Source organism: Aethalodelphis obliquidens, unplaced genomic scaffold (genome assembly GCF_003676395.1).
Source record: "Aethalodelphis obliquidens isolate GAN/ISIS:26980383/991018 unplaced genomic scaffold, ASM367639v1 scaffold68, whole genome shotgun sequence".
Taxonomy (NCBI): Eukaryota; Metazoa; Chordata; class Mammalia; order Artiodactyla; family Delphinidae; genus Aethalodelphis; species Aethalodelphis obliquidens.
The window spans coordinates 8,368,047-8,381,838 of record NW_020838012.1 but is presented as its reverse complement, the minus strand read 5'-3'; the positions used below and the strand labels follow the sequence as shown (position 1 = coordinate 8,381,838).

General features: G+C 46.7%; 1 protein-coding gene across 8 annotated transcripts in view; it reads right to left on the bottom strand.

The window, feature by feature from the left end:
- Positions 1 to 13,792, bottom strand: part of PAG1 (phosphoprotein membrane anchor with glycosphingolipid microdomains 1) — a 143,728-nt gene that overhangs the window by 15,340 nt on the left and 114,596 nt on the right. For all 8 annotated transcript variants that reach the window (XR_003429364.1, XR_003429365.1, XR_003429366.1 and 5 more), the window contains 4 exons: positions 10,978 to 11,183; positions 9,278 to 9,329; positions 5,596 to 5,692; positions 2,019 to 2,623 (listed from right to left, as the gene is read on the bottom strand). Coding sequence is in view for 5 of the 8 variants with exons in the window: in XM_027089771.1 (XP_026945572.1) it covers positions 2,019 to 2,623; positions 5,596 to 5,692; positions 9,278 to 9,329; positions 10,978 to 11,183 (960 nt within the window). In the remaining 3 variants the exon portion in view is untranslated. The remainder of the gene's footprint in view (positions 1 to 2,018; positions 2,624 to 5,595; positions 5,693 to 9,277; positions 9,330 to 10,977; positions 11,184 to 13,792) is intronic.

Sequence of the window (13,792 nt, the reverse complement as noted above, 5' to 3'; positions counted from 1 at the left end):
CACATCTGGTCTATCAACAAATCTCCTGGCTCTAGTTTAGCGTCTCCCGTTACTCCTGCCCTGATCCGAGCCACCTTGTCTCTCGTCTTGCTTATTAGAATGGCTACCCAACTGGTCTCCTTGCTTCCATTCTTCATAGGTGAATTTCAGCTCCATCAGAGCAATCCTTTCCTAACCCAGATTAAGCCACCATTCTTCTGCTCAAGGCTTTCGAGTGACCCCATTTTATTCAGATTATAAGCCAAGGCCATACAGGGTTGGGGCCCTGCTTACCTTTCTTCCTACTTCTCTTAGCGTTGCTCTCCCCTCTCCAGCCACGCCCACCCCTTCTTCTTTCCTGGAGAGGCCGGGCCTGCTCTGGCCTCAGGACCTTCACACTGGCCATCCCCTCTGCTTCATTTGCTCTGTCCCCCAAAATGTGTACCAACTCACTCTCTCACCTCCTTTAACATTTTGTTCAAATGCCCCTTCACAGCCAGGCATACCCTGACCACTCTATTCACAATTGTGCTCCCACCCAACTTTCCTAAACCCCCGGATTCTGTTCTAATTTTTTCCTTTAAACTTTAAAGCCTTCTAAGATACCACATACTTTACTTACATACGTATTTATGTCTCTATCTCCTTACTTAAATGTAAGCTCCATGGGGGCAGAGATTTTTGTTCATTTATATGTTTTGTTCACTAGTGTATTCTCAGCACCTGTATCATGTGGCTTATAGTAGGTGCTCATTAAAATCTTTTTGCAAATAAATGCATGAATATTAAACATTTCAAGTTCTCCCAATCACTTAAAATTAGGATGGTTTATATGGAGATGATGGATTATTCATTCCTGTATTACTATAGAAAGGTAATCTGCTTCCCAGATGGCTATTACCAGTTTCTAATGTGACATCTGCAGAATTGCTTACTTAGCAGTGGTTAGACAGTCAACTCTCTTACCTTTCAAATGCTTGTAAGTAAAGAAGTTTTAACTGCTTTAGGCAGCATAAATGTCACATTAGTTTTATTATCTTTAGTTATACAAAGGGCAAAAAAAATAGGCTGCATTTTACAAATATATTCATAAATACTTTACTGAGGCTCTCAATGGCTCACTTTACGGGTAAAACGAAAAGCTGAAATGCATTCAGAGAACACGACACAGAATGACTCATTGGCATAAGCTATATAACCCTAGCCGGACCTCCCCTTTTGATCATGAACAGCACAAGTTTTTCAAGGCTACTACTGACTGACTAGTCCCTACTTGGCCTTCCTACCAAAACTTGAGAAGAGAACCCTACTTTTTTCTCTGCAGAGAATGGAAATTAGGTATTAGTTGCCTAAAGAAGGTAGGGCCTAGTTTAAATCCCAAGGAAATGCTGACAGCTGGAGATGTGAATTCCAAGCTATGGTGGCTCAGACATCAGCTTATGAGACACCCACAGAGAAGGCTCGGGGATTGTTAGTACATTTTAGAGCTCTGTTGAATAGTTACACTTAAGAGCTACAGGGTAGTATTTAGAAATTGTCACAAAATAAAATCTCTTACTTGATTCCTATAAAAGTCTATACATAATCAGATACACCCAGTGGCACCTGTGAACTGGTCCCCTCTGCCTGTTCTTGTGCTCTGATTTCTGGGACTCAGGGAGCGGGGAGATCACCCCACTGCCTGGGGTGGTAACAAGTGGAAGAGGCTAAGTAGGTGGCAAAGAGTCTCGTCTTTCCAGTTCTTGGTCTTCACCATGAAGAAAATAATACTTGCCCCCATTAGACATGATGCAAAAACTGGAAGATATCCAAGGAAGGTGCCAAGAGAGAAATATTTTGTAAATATGAGCTTTCAGTATTTTATTACTTGGAGGGGGGAACAAAAATTCAAACACAGCTTCCACTAAACAGCTTCCACCATTCAATGCACGTGAAGGTGCTAGCATGTATTCCTTAGAACAACGTGCATGCAAAAGCCCCAGGATCAGCTAGACGCCCAATTGTGACAAAAGCTCTGAAACCGATGTGCCGGAGCCCACCTTGTTGGCTTCACTGGTCCCCTCGGCGGCCCCTTCTTCTCCTGTTTTACTCTCTGCCTGTTCCTGAAGGTTTTCATTTTCATCCAGAAGTTTAATGGGGACAGGGGGTGGCGCCTCCTCCTCTGGATCCCATGCATTTCCAAGAATACTCTCTGCATTAGCGCTTTGTCGACACTTTCTGTTTCTGTCCACGGAGGCATATTCGGCAAAGTCTGTTTTGCCACTGGCCTGGGGCCCCGGAAGCTCTTTCACAGTGGAAGTTGACTTCGACCTGCTGCTGTGGCCTCCAGCTGAGTGGGCGGCGGCCGTCACCTCCTTAATTTCTTTCACAGTTTCATACAAGCAGTCCTCCACCATATTTTCTTGTGAGGCACTGTCCTTGAGCACTTCATACGGCCCCTCCATCCCCAGACCCTGGTCCCCGTCCGCGCTTTCTCCATTGAGCATCGTGTCCACGTCGCTCTCAGGAGGAATTCTGGGCAACTCCCGGCTCTGATGACATTTTGGCTTCCCTGTGCTGTCCTGGGAGTCCAGCAGATCTGAAGCTGACGTCTGGACTTCCTCGTAATGCTGCGTGCAGGTCACGGTGCTGTCTTCTGAAAGAACTAAAGCAGTGGGAGTATTAAAAGTGGAGAAAGACAATTTCTGACATAATTATTACAGTGAATCAGATGATGTCAAGTTAGGTGAAATCAAAGTGCTGGCTTTTTATTTGATTTGAGGCTGTAAATTACAGATGTTTTGACTGTTAGTGGATATTCTTATTTCAATCACAGTGTAAACTAAAGCCATCCATTACATCTTTCCAATAGAGTATTTAATAAATTGTCTTGGCTATCAATTTGGGTCACAGTTATACAGTCTTTGTTGTTACTCCTGATGGGCTCCTTGTAGGCAGTGTCCAAAGTGACCAGAGGATGAAAGTGACACTGCATAGGACCAAACTGTGGGAGGCTGGGCTCCAAGGGGGGGGGCGTGTGTGGCAGCCACTCTCCCGGCCCTACTGGCCTCCTCTCGTGTGGAGGGAATACCTGGGAGCCATCCCCCTTCACAGGTCACTTTGTTTGAGAGACGATGGAAAAAATGGGGCAAAAATGTGCCCAGAGCAGTATCCCAAAGGGTCCGCCTACCCTGTGCCTTTTTAAAGCTCTTCCTTCCATCTTACTGGCTCCCGGTGCCAACATTTTTACCTCAAATTAGAAAATTCGTATTTGAAATTCTTATATTGCTACAGAAACGTTACTGCGTGGAGCCATTCAGTCATCCCTTTATCAAATGTTTTTTGAGTGCCTCCTAGGTGCCAGGGATGGTTGAAGTGCTGGGGAGACATCATTCATCAATGAGGTCCAATGAGTCCTGCCCTTTGGGTACTTACACTGCAGTGAGCCAGTTATTAAATTACTGTCTCTCCACTGTATGTTCTTTATATACTATATATTCTCCATATATATATAAGTGTATGTATATAATATATATATTATATAAAGTAAATATATACTTAAACATGTATTTGTACTGGTATATTCATATATATTTACTTTATATAATATATATATTCCTTATATATCGTATATATTCTTTACATCTGTGTGTGGGTTTATAACTTAGTTTTTCTTTTTTGATGTTGGGGGTAGGAGTTTATTTATGTATTTATTTATTTTTGGCTGTGTTGGGTCTTCGTTTGTGTGCGAGGGCTTTCTCTAGTTGTGGCAAGCGGGGGTCACTCTTCATCGCCGCGCGCGGGCCTCTCACTACCGCAGCCTCTCGTTGCGGAGCACAGGCTCCAGACGCGCAGGCTCAGGAGTTGTGGCTCACGGGCCCAGTTGCTCTGCGGCATGTGGGATCCTCCCAGACCAGGGCTCGAACCCGTGTCCCCTGCATTAGCAGGCAGATTCTCAACCACTGCGCCACCAGGGAAGCCCTATAACTTACAGTTTTTAACCCACTTGTTTTTACTGACTAGACTGGGATTCTCTAAGACCCTGGAGTCCAGAACAGTGTCTAATGCATGGTTGACTCCACTGTTTTTACATGAAAATCTAAATGAGTGAAAGAAGAAATAAAGTGCTCACCTCTTATCCTGAAAAAAAAAAAGAAAGACTACTTCTCTTTAGGGGGACTAGAAATAGTGTCCCTGAAGAGTATCTCGGGAAAATGATAATGGAACCCTCGTCGGAAGTTACCATCACTACCCACTGTGTTCTAAATACTTGATCATCAAGGAGGGGGTGAACTTTTGCCCTCTGGAATTAGATGTCTGTGTCACGGTGGACAGAGAACGGGCACTGGAGTCTGAAGCCTCCGGTGTCAATCCTGACTGTCCCCCAGTTTCCTTGTCTGTAACTGGAGGTAAGAGGAGGATTTGCTACCCCAGGTGAAAGCGCTCTGTAAACTGGGGAGTGGAAATGTGGCTGTGACTTTGGTGAGCGAGCACATCCTGGGTGTGAAACAGGCAGCATGCAGAGTGGTCCTAAGGGTGTACCCAGGAGTCAGATCAAGGGTTCAAATTACAGATCCTCAGAGCACTGACCATAACATCTTAGGCAAGTGATTAACCTCTCTGTGCCAGACAGAATAATGCCCACCCCCCACCCACCCCCCACTCAGGAACCCACGTCCTCTTCCCTGGATCCTGTGTGTTTCATTCCACGGCAAGGGAGGAACTAAGGATACTGATGAACTATTAGCTGATCTTGAGATGGGGAGGAAAACTGGGACATCCAGGTGGGCGCGGTGTAATTCTGAGGGTCCTCATCAGTGAAAGATGGAGGCAGGAGAGTCGGAGAGAGACTTGAAGATGGAGGGAAGTCCAGGACCAAGGAATGCAGGAGGCTTCTAGCAGCGGAAGCAGGCAAGGAACTAGGTTCTTCCCTATAGAGCCTTGGGGAAGGAGCGCAGCCCCGCTGGTACTTTGATTTTAGCCCAGGGAGACCCGGTTCAGACTCTGACCTCCAGAGCTACAAGCTCATAAACCTGTGTTCTTCTAAGGCACTAAGTTTGTGGTAATTTGTTGCAGCAGCAATGTTTCAGTTGCCTCATCTGTAAATTGTGAAGAGTAATAATCCCTATCCTACAGGGCAGTCATATTAGTCATGGTAATCTTATAGTTGCTAGCATAAACGGGTTAGCAAAAATGAGTTAGTACAGGGCTTCCCTGGTGGCGCAGTGGTTGAGAGTCCGCCTGCCGATGCAGGGGACACGGGCTCGTGCCCCAGTCCGGGAAGATCCCATGTGCCGCCGAGCGGCTGGGCCCCGTGAGCCATGGCCGCTGAGCCTGCGCGTCCGGAGCCTGTGCTCCGCGACGGGAGGGGCCACAACAGTGAGAGGCCTGCGTACCGCAAAAAAAAAAAAAAATGAGTTAGTACACATACAAATCTTAGAACAATGGCACACAGAAGCCAATTCATAGATATTAACTTTTCATCCAAAAGAGATTTTTTTGGCTAAAACTGGTAGTAATACAAAAGGTAAGCAAGAACAAACACATTTCCTAGTTTTTGAGCCACATTTTCTGAAACCCAGCCCTTTCTCAGGTGATGAGGCCTGCGTGGATAGCTGGTATTTCTGCAGAACTTACTGTCACCGTTGGTGAGTGCCCCATTCTGTTCGCTGCTGGCAGGCGCGTCTGTGGCCAGGCTGGTAACTGAACGGCTGAACATCTCCTTGTCGGAAGGCTGCAGAAACAAAGGCACCAAAGGGATCAGACTGCGTGGCAGAGGGGAATATCCACGGCTTTTTTATGGGGGGGGGGTATTTTTAAAAATTCATTCATTCATTCATTCATTATTTTTGCCAAACCGCACAGCTTGTGGGATCTTAGTTCCCCAACCAGGGATTGAACCCTGGCCCTCGGCAGTGAGAGTGCAGAGTCCTAACCACTGGACCGCCAGGGAATTCCCTCCATGGTTTCTTCTAAAAATGAAAACAACAACAACAAAAGCCAAACCCACTGCTTAGATTTAAGTTAAGCGAAACGAAATAAAATCGAGTTCCTCAGTTGCACTAGTCACATTTCAAGGGCTCAGTGGCTACACGGGGACAGTGGTTACCCTATCAGTGCAGTTACAGAACACTGCCATCTTGGTGGAAGGTTCTATTGGACAGGACCGTCCTGGGAATCTTCCGAGGCCTCCATCCACAGAGCTTCCCATCTGGTAATCACAAATAGGCTATGGTAGATTGTGGGGTCTCAGGTCCCTTATCTCAAGGTGAGGGGGACCAGAAGCCCCAGGGCTGATTGGAATCAGCTCCAGCAGAGAGAGGCCTCATCCTTCTACCAGGGGTGCCGGAAACGTTACCCTTTTTAAGGGTGTGTCATGCCGAGGAAAACATCACCTTTGTCATCTGAAGGGAAGGGACTTAAATCTGATCAAAGATAATGTCACTGATGTCTGAGACTCAGAAATCAGCCAAGTCTCTGCTTCAAGGTTCACCGAAACCATCATATGCTAAAAAGTGGTTTGCAAACCTTTCTTATTCTCACAAACAAATTCAGGACGCTTGGAGGGAAGAATGGCATTGATTGTTTTCTACTGGGCTAGCCTGGGTGGACAGTACATGGCATGATACGCCAGGCTGAGCTACAGCTATGACTAGCCTGAAGGTAAGGTGGTAGCTCACATATTTCTTGAAATATGCAGCTGGTCCCACGTAGCAGCTGAATCACTGCTGATATGATCTGTTCCCCCTTCCCACTCATGGAATGCACAGCCTGCGGGACCCAGGAGGCCACACTGGACCATGTTCCAGGAGTCCACCTGGGAAGTTCTGATGTAAACAGCACCACAGCCGTGGCTAGCTGGCTTCACAAATTCTCTGACTTGGGAACCAAGTAATAATAACAGAGAGCAAATAGCTCATGCTGCGTCATGATCCAAACATGTACCGGGAGTCAGCTTTTTCAATCCCATGCAGCCCGTGAGATGGGTCGTTGTGTTAGGTTGCAGGGCGGCTGCAGACACAGGTGCCCATTCACAGGAATGACGTCACCCCTGGGCAGGAGTCAGCTGTGGGGGGAGGATGGCTCCCAGGTGGGCCCCTAACAGCACAATCAATCCGTCACAGCTGAATTATCATACTCTAGGCTCTCACCACCATTTCTTCTCTTAGCTTCTACGAGAAAACGCCTGCTGGAGCTCCAAACACAGAAGCCAGGAGGGAGCCTCTCTCTCACTGAAGCTTCAGATGCAGCCAGGGGACACCCCCACCCCCCCGCCGGCCTTTTTCACCTTAGGATTTAAAGGCAGCTCCTCTGGGGCTGTGGAGCGATCGGTGTGTGTCGGGGTGCGTGTCAGCCGGGATCAGGGGTGGGGAAGGCTGGCTGACTACAAGGACTTGTCAGGCCTGGGATGGAGACACTGCAAGTTGTACAAAATTGAGAAGCTAGGATAGAAGCTTGTAAAGAGAGCCATGTGATGTGTGTGTGCAGACGTGCACTCCCTTGCTCACACATTCATATGAGAGAGGCTATGGGGGGCTATTAATGAAGGACACTGCACACGGAGAGTCAGATCTTCCTTTTATCCACCCGCCACTCTCTTCCCGTCTCACCCAGGGCTGCTGCTGGGCGTTAGCAGAAGAGCAGGAACCAAAGGTCTAGAGCAGAGGTTCTCACACCTGAGCAAACATCAGGATGACCCGAGGGCTTGCTCCCAGCTTCCCCCCCCCCCCCCCCCCCCCGAGTCTTCTAACAAATGGAGATGGAAGCCTCTCCCCCAGCCCCGCGTCTCCTGCCAACGGGCACCAAGGAGAGTGGCAAGGGGAAGAAAGCTGGGGCCTGGGACCTGCACGTGGGAGAAGCCACAGTGGAGGTACCACCTCCTCTCCCACCCGCCCTCTGGGTGCCTGCACGGCGGCAATCCAACAGAGGCGCTGGGGGCAGGTGAGAAGCGGGGATACAGACAACCAGAGACTGCAGTGAGGGTGACAATGGGGGGAAAAAAGGAGGGGGGTGATGAGAAACCCGGAAAGCAGTGGAGGGTGTGTGTGTGTGTGAGCGTCTGCATACAGAGATGAAAGGAAGGAACTCCCCAGGGGCTCCCAGGAGAGGAGGGCTGACCACTTCGCTGCCTGGCCTGGAAGAATCCCTCAGTCATAGGGCAGGGAGCCCGGGACGCCTCCTGGGTGAGCTTGGAACCTGGCTGCTGGCTGAGTGTTTCATACCAGACCTCACATGACATGCTTCACTCATCCATCTTTCCTTTTTGCCCCTTCCTCCTCCAACCAGTTTATGCCTGATCTTGAGAAATTACGTCTGGGACAGGAAGCATCTTCACCATTTCAGCCTTGTGAATATGCGGGCGGCCCCATCCCCAGCTGCTGGAATTGCTCAGCCAGTTAAAGGCATGGGCCTGAGGGGAGAGAATGAGGTGGGACCAGGACGCCCAGGCTGCTCCCTATCTGGGTGAATCCAAGAGGCCTGCGGGGCTCGATCAGGACCCTTTAGGACACAGCGCAATAGAACCCAGCAAGGCCACGCCACATCTGGGATGCTGGGGGTCCCAGGCTCCAGTAAGCTTAATGATCAGCTGTTACAGGTTGAATTTTATCATTTCCAAATTCCTATATTGAAGTCCGAACTCTCAATACCTTAGACTTGGCCTCATTTGGAAACAGGATCGTTGCAGATGAAACATGTTAAGATGAGGTCATATCGGAGGCCTTAAAAAAAGGGTAACTTGGGCAGAGACAGACACACATAGAGGGAAGACGGTGTAAAGAGTCACAGGGAGAACACAATGTAAGGGCAGAGATCTTCAAACCAAGCATCACTAAAGGCTGCCAACCGACCACGGTGAGCTAGGAGAGCGGCCTGTAACAGATGCGCTCTCACAGCTCTCGGAAGGAACCAACCCTGCTGCCACCTTGATCTCAAATTTCTAGCCTCTAGAACTGTGACATGATAAATTTATTAAGCCACTCAGTTTATGGTCCTTTGTTATGACAGTTCTAGCCAACTAATACACCGGCTGGAGCCCAGCAGAGGCAAAACAGAAACGTCCCTGCAGTAGGTTGGAACTATCTGAGGATCCTTCTAGCAGCGGCACAATTGCATCCGTTTCAGAAGCTCTCCCAACAACCTGGCTAATTGCACGGGCCTCTAGCCACGGTGAATATAAACCTGCAGCAAGAGGACACGGCCCAGGCAGCCAGTTAACTCTGGCTGAATTGCTTCCCTGGGCTTCCTTCAGGCTGTAAGCTTGTGGGGACCTGCTTTAGATAAGCGGCTGATGCTTTAAAGCTCGTGCACGCGTGCTCACCACGTTCATCAGGTTCTCATGGTCTCCGCTGTGCTGTCTCGGCTTCTTTTCTCTGAAACAGAAAAGGAAACATGGCTGTAACATCCAACGTGCTATCTAAAATCAAACATACACTCCCCTTTCCTATTCAAACTTTGATCAACACTTAAATAATCTCTCTTTTAAAAACCGAGTTTATTTTGCCAAGGAAGCAGAAGCCGGACAATTCACTCTACCCCTTCTCTGCAGGCAGCAGGGTCCGAGGGAGTCAAGTCCCAGCAAGGGGCTGGTCACCTCTCTGGACCTCCCCTTCCTCCAGGAGTAGAAAATACAAGTGAACAAGAGGACTGGGGCAGTTTCCTGAGTAGAAACTGTTTATATCTAGAATGCTGGAATGAGTTTTTTGTTTTTGTTTCTTGTAAGGAAATCAACAATTCTCATCTCTTCATCTTTCTTAATTCAGTCTTTGCAAAGTCACACACTGCCATGGGATTGAGAAAATAAAGAAAATACAACTTTTGGCTTGTCGGGGAGGTTACATGCCCTCAGGATGAGTCATATGTACTTGCAGTCTATGGAAAAGTCCATCCAGTAAAAATAGAATTTATTTTTACTCGGGACAGGCTAAAGAAAGCCATCAGTACTAGAGGCTACCTTTCCCATAGATGTACAAGGCAACAGTGACACCTAGTGGTGGCATAAATAATTGCAAGGCAGGCCCTCCCAGGCCCAGGGGAACAAACACTCCTCTAGCTTTGCTTCTATTTTTTCATCTTTCTGGCCAGTTAGTCTCTCTCCCAGCCCTGGAGTCCTGGATCCAAACCGGGCAGGGATTTGGAGGCTACTTGTGTTCAGGGAGTCTGGATTTTCCCCTCCTGACAGAGACTTTAGGGCACAAAGCCACATCCAGACTTTTAAATGACACTTGTCCAGTCTCTTCCAAGGTTATTGAGAAGAGTTTGAAAGAAGGCTGGCTGTCAGCTGGTCTGCACTGGCTCCCAGCAGCAGCCCTCACCAGAGAGCTGCATATGTTGTAACAATGTCTGAACACCTGGAAAATCACTCCTGGTTAGAAAGGACTTTGCTTCTCTCCAAGCAAAGACCTCCTTTTCTTCTTGGTGGAGGGGTTACACATTTTATTGTATATGAGGGAGACAAAGAAGGAGGAAGAGGGGAGGGGAAAGAGAGAGAGAGAGAGAGAAGTATAATTCTAAAATAAGACAAGATGGTTATTTCATACACAGAATGTTTCTCTTGTAGTAAAAATGAATGTTTCTTAAACTGCAGCTCTAGATAACAAATCCTTAATAAAATGACCCCTGAAAGCTACAGAGCAGCAAAAATTCTCAGTAACTCTCAAATGGCAGCAAAAAGAATATCTTTAATGCACATGATACTTAGATTTCCAAATGTCCACAGATGGAAAAAGAAAATACACATTTGGACAAGGGTGTGCTCATAAGAATAGCAAAAATTTCCTTCTGGGAAGTTTCATACATAAGGGCTCTTCCAGTTGCTCCCCAGGAAAATCAGATGTGGCTTTTCACTGAACTAATAAAAAGTGTCCTGAGCTCCTTTGCGGCTGAGAAGTCAGTTCACCTAACATACGAGTTTCTGGGAATGTCTATGCAGTGAGATGCCATTCATCACAGGCTTTTTATATAGAAAGTCTTCTGGGAACATGTTATTTTAAGGCTCTAGTAGACATGCACTGCTCTCACCTGTCACAACTGGAGCACAGAAAGATGAGGAAGGTGATGAGGAAGAAGGTGGCCACAGCTGCCAGGCTTCCCCACAGGGTGATCTGCATTTGTCCCCCACTCAGCAAGCTTCCCTCGGGTCCCATGGTGGGTGGGAAGTGGCACAGGCTGCTGGATTTGGTCAGTCCTTCCAAGGTGGCGACATGGGGGCAGAGGGCTGCGTCCTCCTGCAGAGAGAACAACGTGTGTTTTGACAACTTCTCGCGTGAAATGCCAGAATCTGGGAGTAAGCTCCTGGTGGGGCATGGGGTGAAGGGAGCGTTTGAGTAGAGCAGGGAAGTGTGTGCAGACTGCAGGTGTGTGCAGGTGTGTGCAGGTGGACTCGACTTGGAACTCCCTCTGGGCAAGTTTCCCTCTGTGGTCCAGGCCTTTGTTTTCTCACCCAAAACGCAAAGCAGGAGCGTGCAATGCCTAGCACAGTGTTTGAGGCAACGGATGTCTTGTTATTTGGATATGTTTGGGGATAGATTCTTAACGTCTTCAAATAAATTTAAGACTCCAAGTACTCCACAGCAAATGAATAAATGCTTATTTGGTTTCTCTTGCATTTTTTTTTTGTTGTTGTTTTTTGCCAGAACAGTGTAAAGCATTTATTACAGCTTTCACAAAAATGCAGTTTGCATCTTTCCCACCTGAATCCCCAACTCCCCAAACCTGCTTCTCTTCGAGAAGGTTTACGGTCAATACAATTAACGAAATGGATTGTCTTTACATTCACCTTCGTAAATAGTTAACTGTTCTGAGTATGTGACTTTATATTCAGGGCTGGCTTTCACTAAACTTTGTAAGCACTCAATAAGTCCACTTTCAAAGGGATGGCTGAAAGTCTACGCTAAGAATGCATCACCGGCAGCAAATAAGACCTATTTATAAACAACTACAAACTGAGTATAAAAGCTAGGACGTATTAGTACCCTGCATGTGCCTGGGACTCGAGTGCTTTCCTCATTCGATCACTGCCACCAGTCTGTGAAGAAGGCACGGCTAATCCCCATTTTTCAGAGACACTAAGTTCCCCGACGGTGTCACCGCGCTCAGTGGCAGCGGAGGATATGAGACCAGCCAGCTCTGACTCCAGCGCCAGTGGTCTCAGCCCCTAGAGGGCGCTCCTTCTCACTGGGGGCTACCGCTTCCCGGTCCAGCTACAGGGCTTCTAAATGAAAATGGCCAATGAGTTCTGTGAAATATTTTAAGACTTTTAGATTTTGAAAAACAGAGTGCTCTATCAAATTAACGATGATCTCTCGTCAGAGATTGCCTTGTTTAAAGAACATTTGCTTTGCTCAATTCTAGAACATTCTCACTTAAACAGCCTTTAACTTCATCTCAAGATTCATGAATAAAGTCAGCAAATAAATATTTTTGTCATGATAATTCATCAAAACTCAAAACATTTTTTTTTTTTCTTGAAAAAGACGGTTGATGTTTGCATTTCCATTTGCTTCCGTAACAGACCTGGGACTCTATGTAGCCATCACTGAGCATCTACATCAAGTCAGCACCTGGGGAGCTTAACGGAGTCACTGTGGTTCAACGAGACCAGATTTTCTCCAGGTGAAACATTTCACATTTATTTCAATATTTAAAGGTGACAAATAATAAAAAGCTGGAGAAAAAGAAATTTTATCTACAAGCATGCAGAGAGATTTCTAGATGAAATCGATTGCTTTCTATATGGCCTTGAACCAACATGAACACTTCTTAATGCTCTATAAATAAATAAATGACAACTTCCTGGGTAATACAGAACTTCTTTCTTCCTGTGTTGGTTATATATTATACCTATAAACACTACATGCATACAGGAATGGATGGTCAAATTGCCTTTGCCTGTTTGCCCCTGGACAGCTATAACTGAGTGAAAATCGCCAGCACTTCTCTTATGATTTGTTGAAACAATGAATAATTCACTTTTAAACTTAGACTACAAACTGGCACCACAAGTTATTAAAATACATTCAAGCACATGAATGACGGGGACCTCTGAATATATATGAAATAAATTTTTATATCCAGATCCAGGTTCATGCATAACACATTTCAGGAGGTACAAACAAAAGATATCTGTTGTGCAGGCGTTTGTGTGTTCCTTCTTTCCTTTGCTCATTCATTCGTACAACGATTTAATCAATGTCTCTTTATAAAGTTCCCGGTTCTTAGAAAATAGTTTGCTGAGTGGATTATTCAAAAGGCACATATCTATCCAGCAGGACCCTCTCTCCATCTCTGGTACACGTTTCTCTTTTCTCTTTCTCTCTTTCTCAACAGGGGGAGGCGATAGAATATAATGAATTATGTGGTGCTCCAGCTAGCAGAACAGTGTGGGGAGAAAAAGGGCGAAAGCAGATTATTACCAGCTACTGAATAAAGGATGTAACTCAGAGAAAATGTGTCAAAACTCCTGGATCACTCCCCTTCAACCAGAATTTGCAGAAAAGCTACTGACAGAAATGCTTTTTTACAAAAGTTCTCATTGTGGACAAAAAAAATCTCACAGTGAAAAGCAAGATCATCATCTGGTACTGTTTCTGAGTCAGATTATCAATACATTGTACCCCTAAGGACAAGGGCTCCAATTGCGTGGGCAGCTTTCTCCTCTCAGAAACCTCTATGTGCAACTCGACAGGAGCCACGCAGGTCACAGCTGTGGTGGCAGTGCAGCAGGAACACCTACCCTTGCAGGGGCCAGGGGTCTACACACACATGACCTCCCTCCCAGTGGGATTGTTCCAGTTTTAGAGAAGGTCTGCACCACTGGTACTCTCCTCTCCTGGTC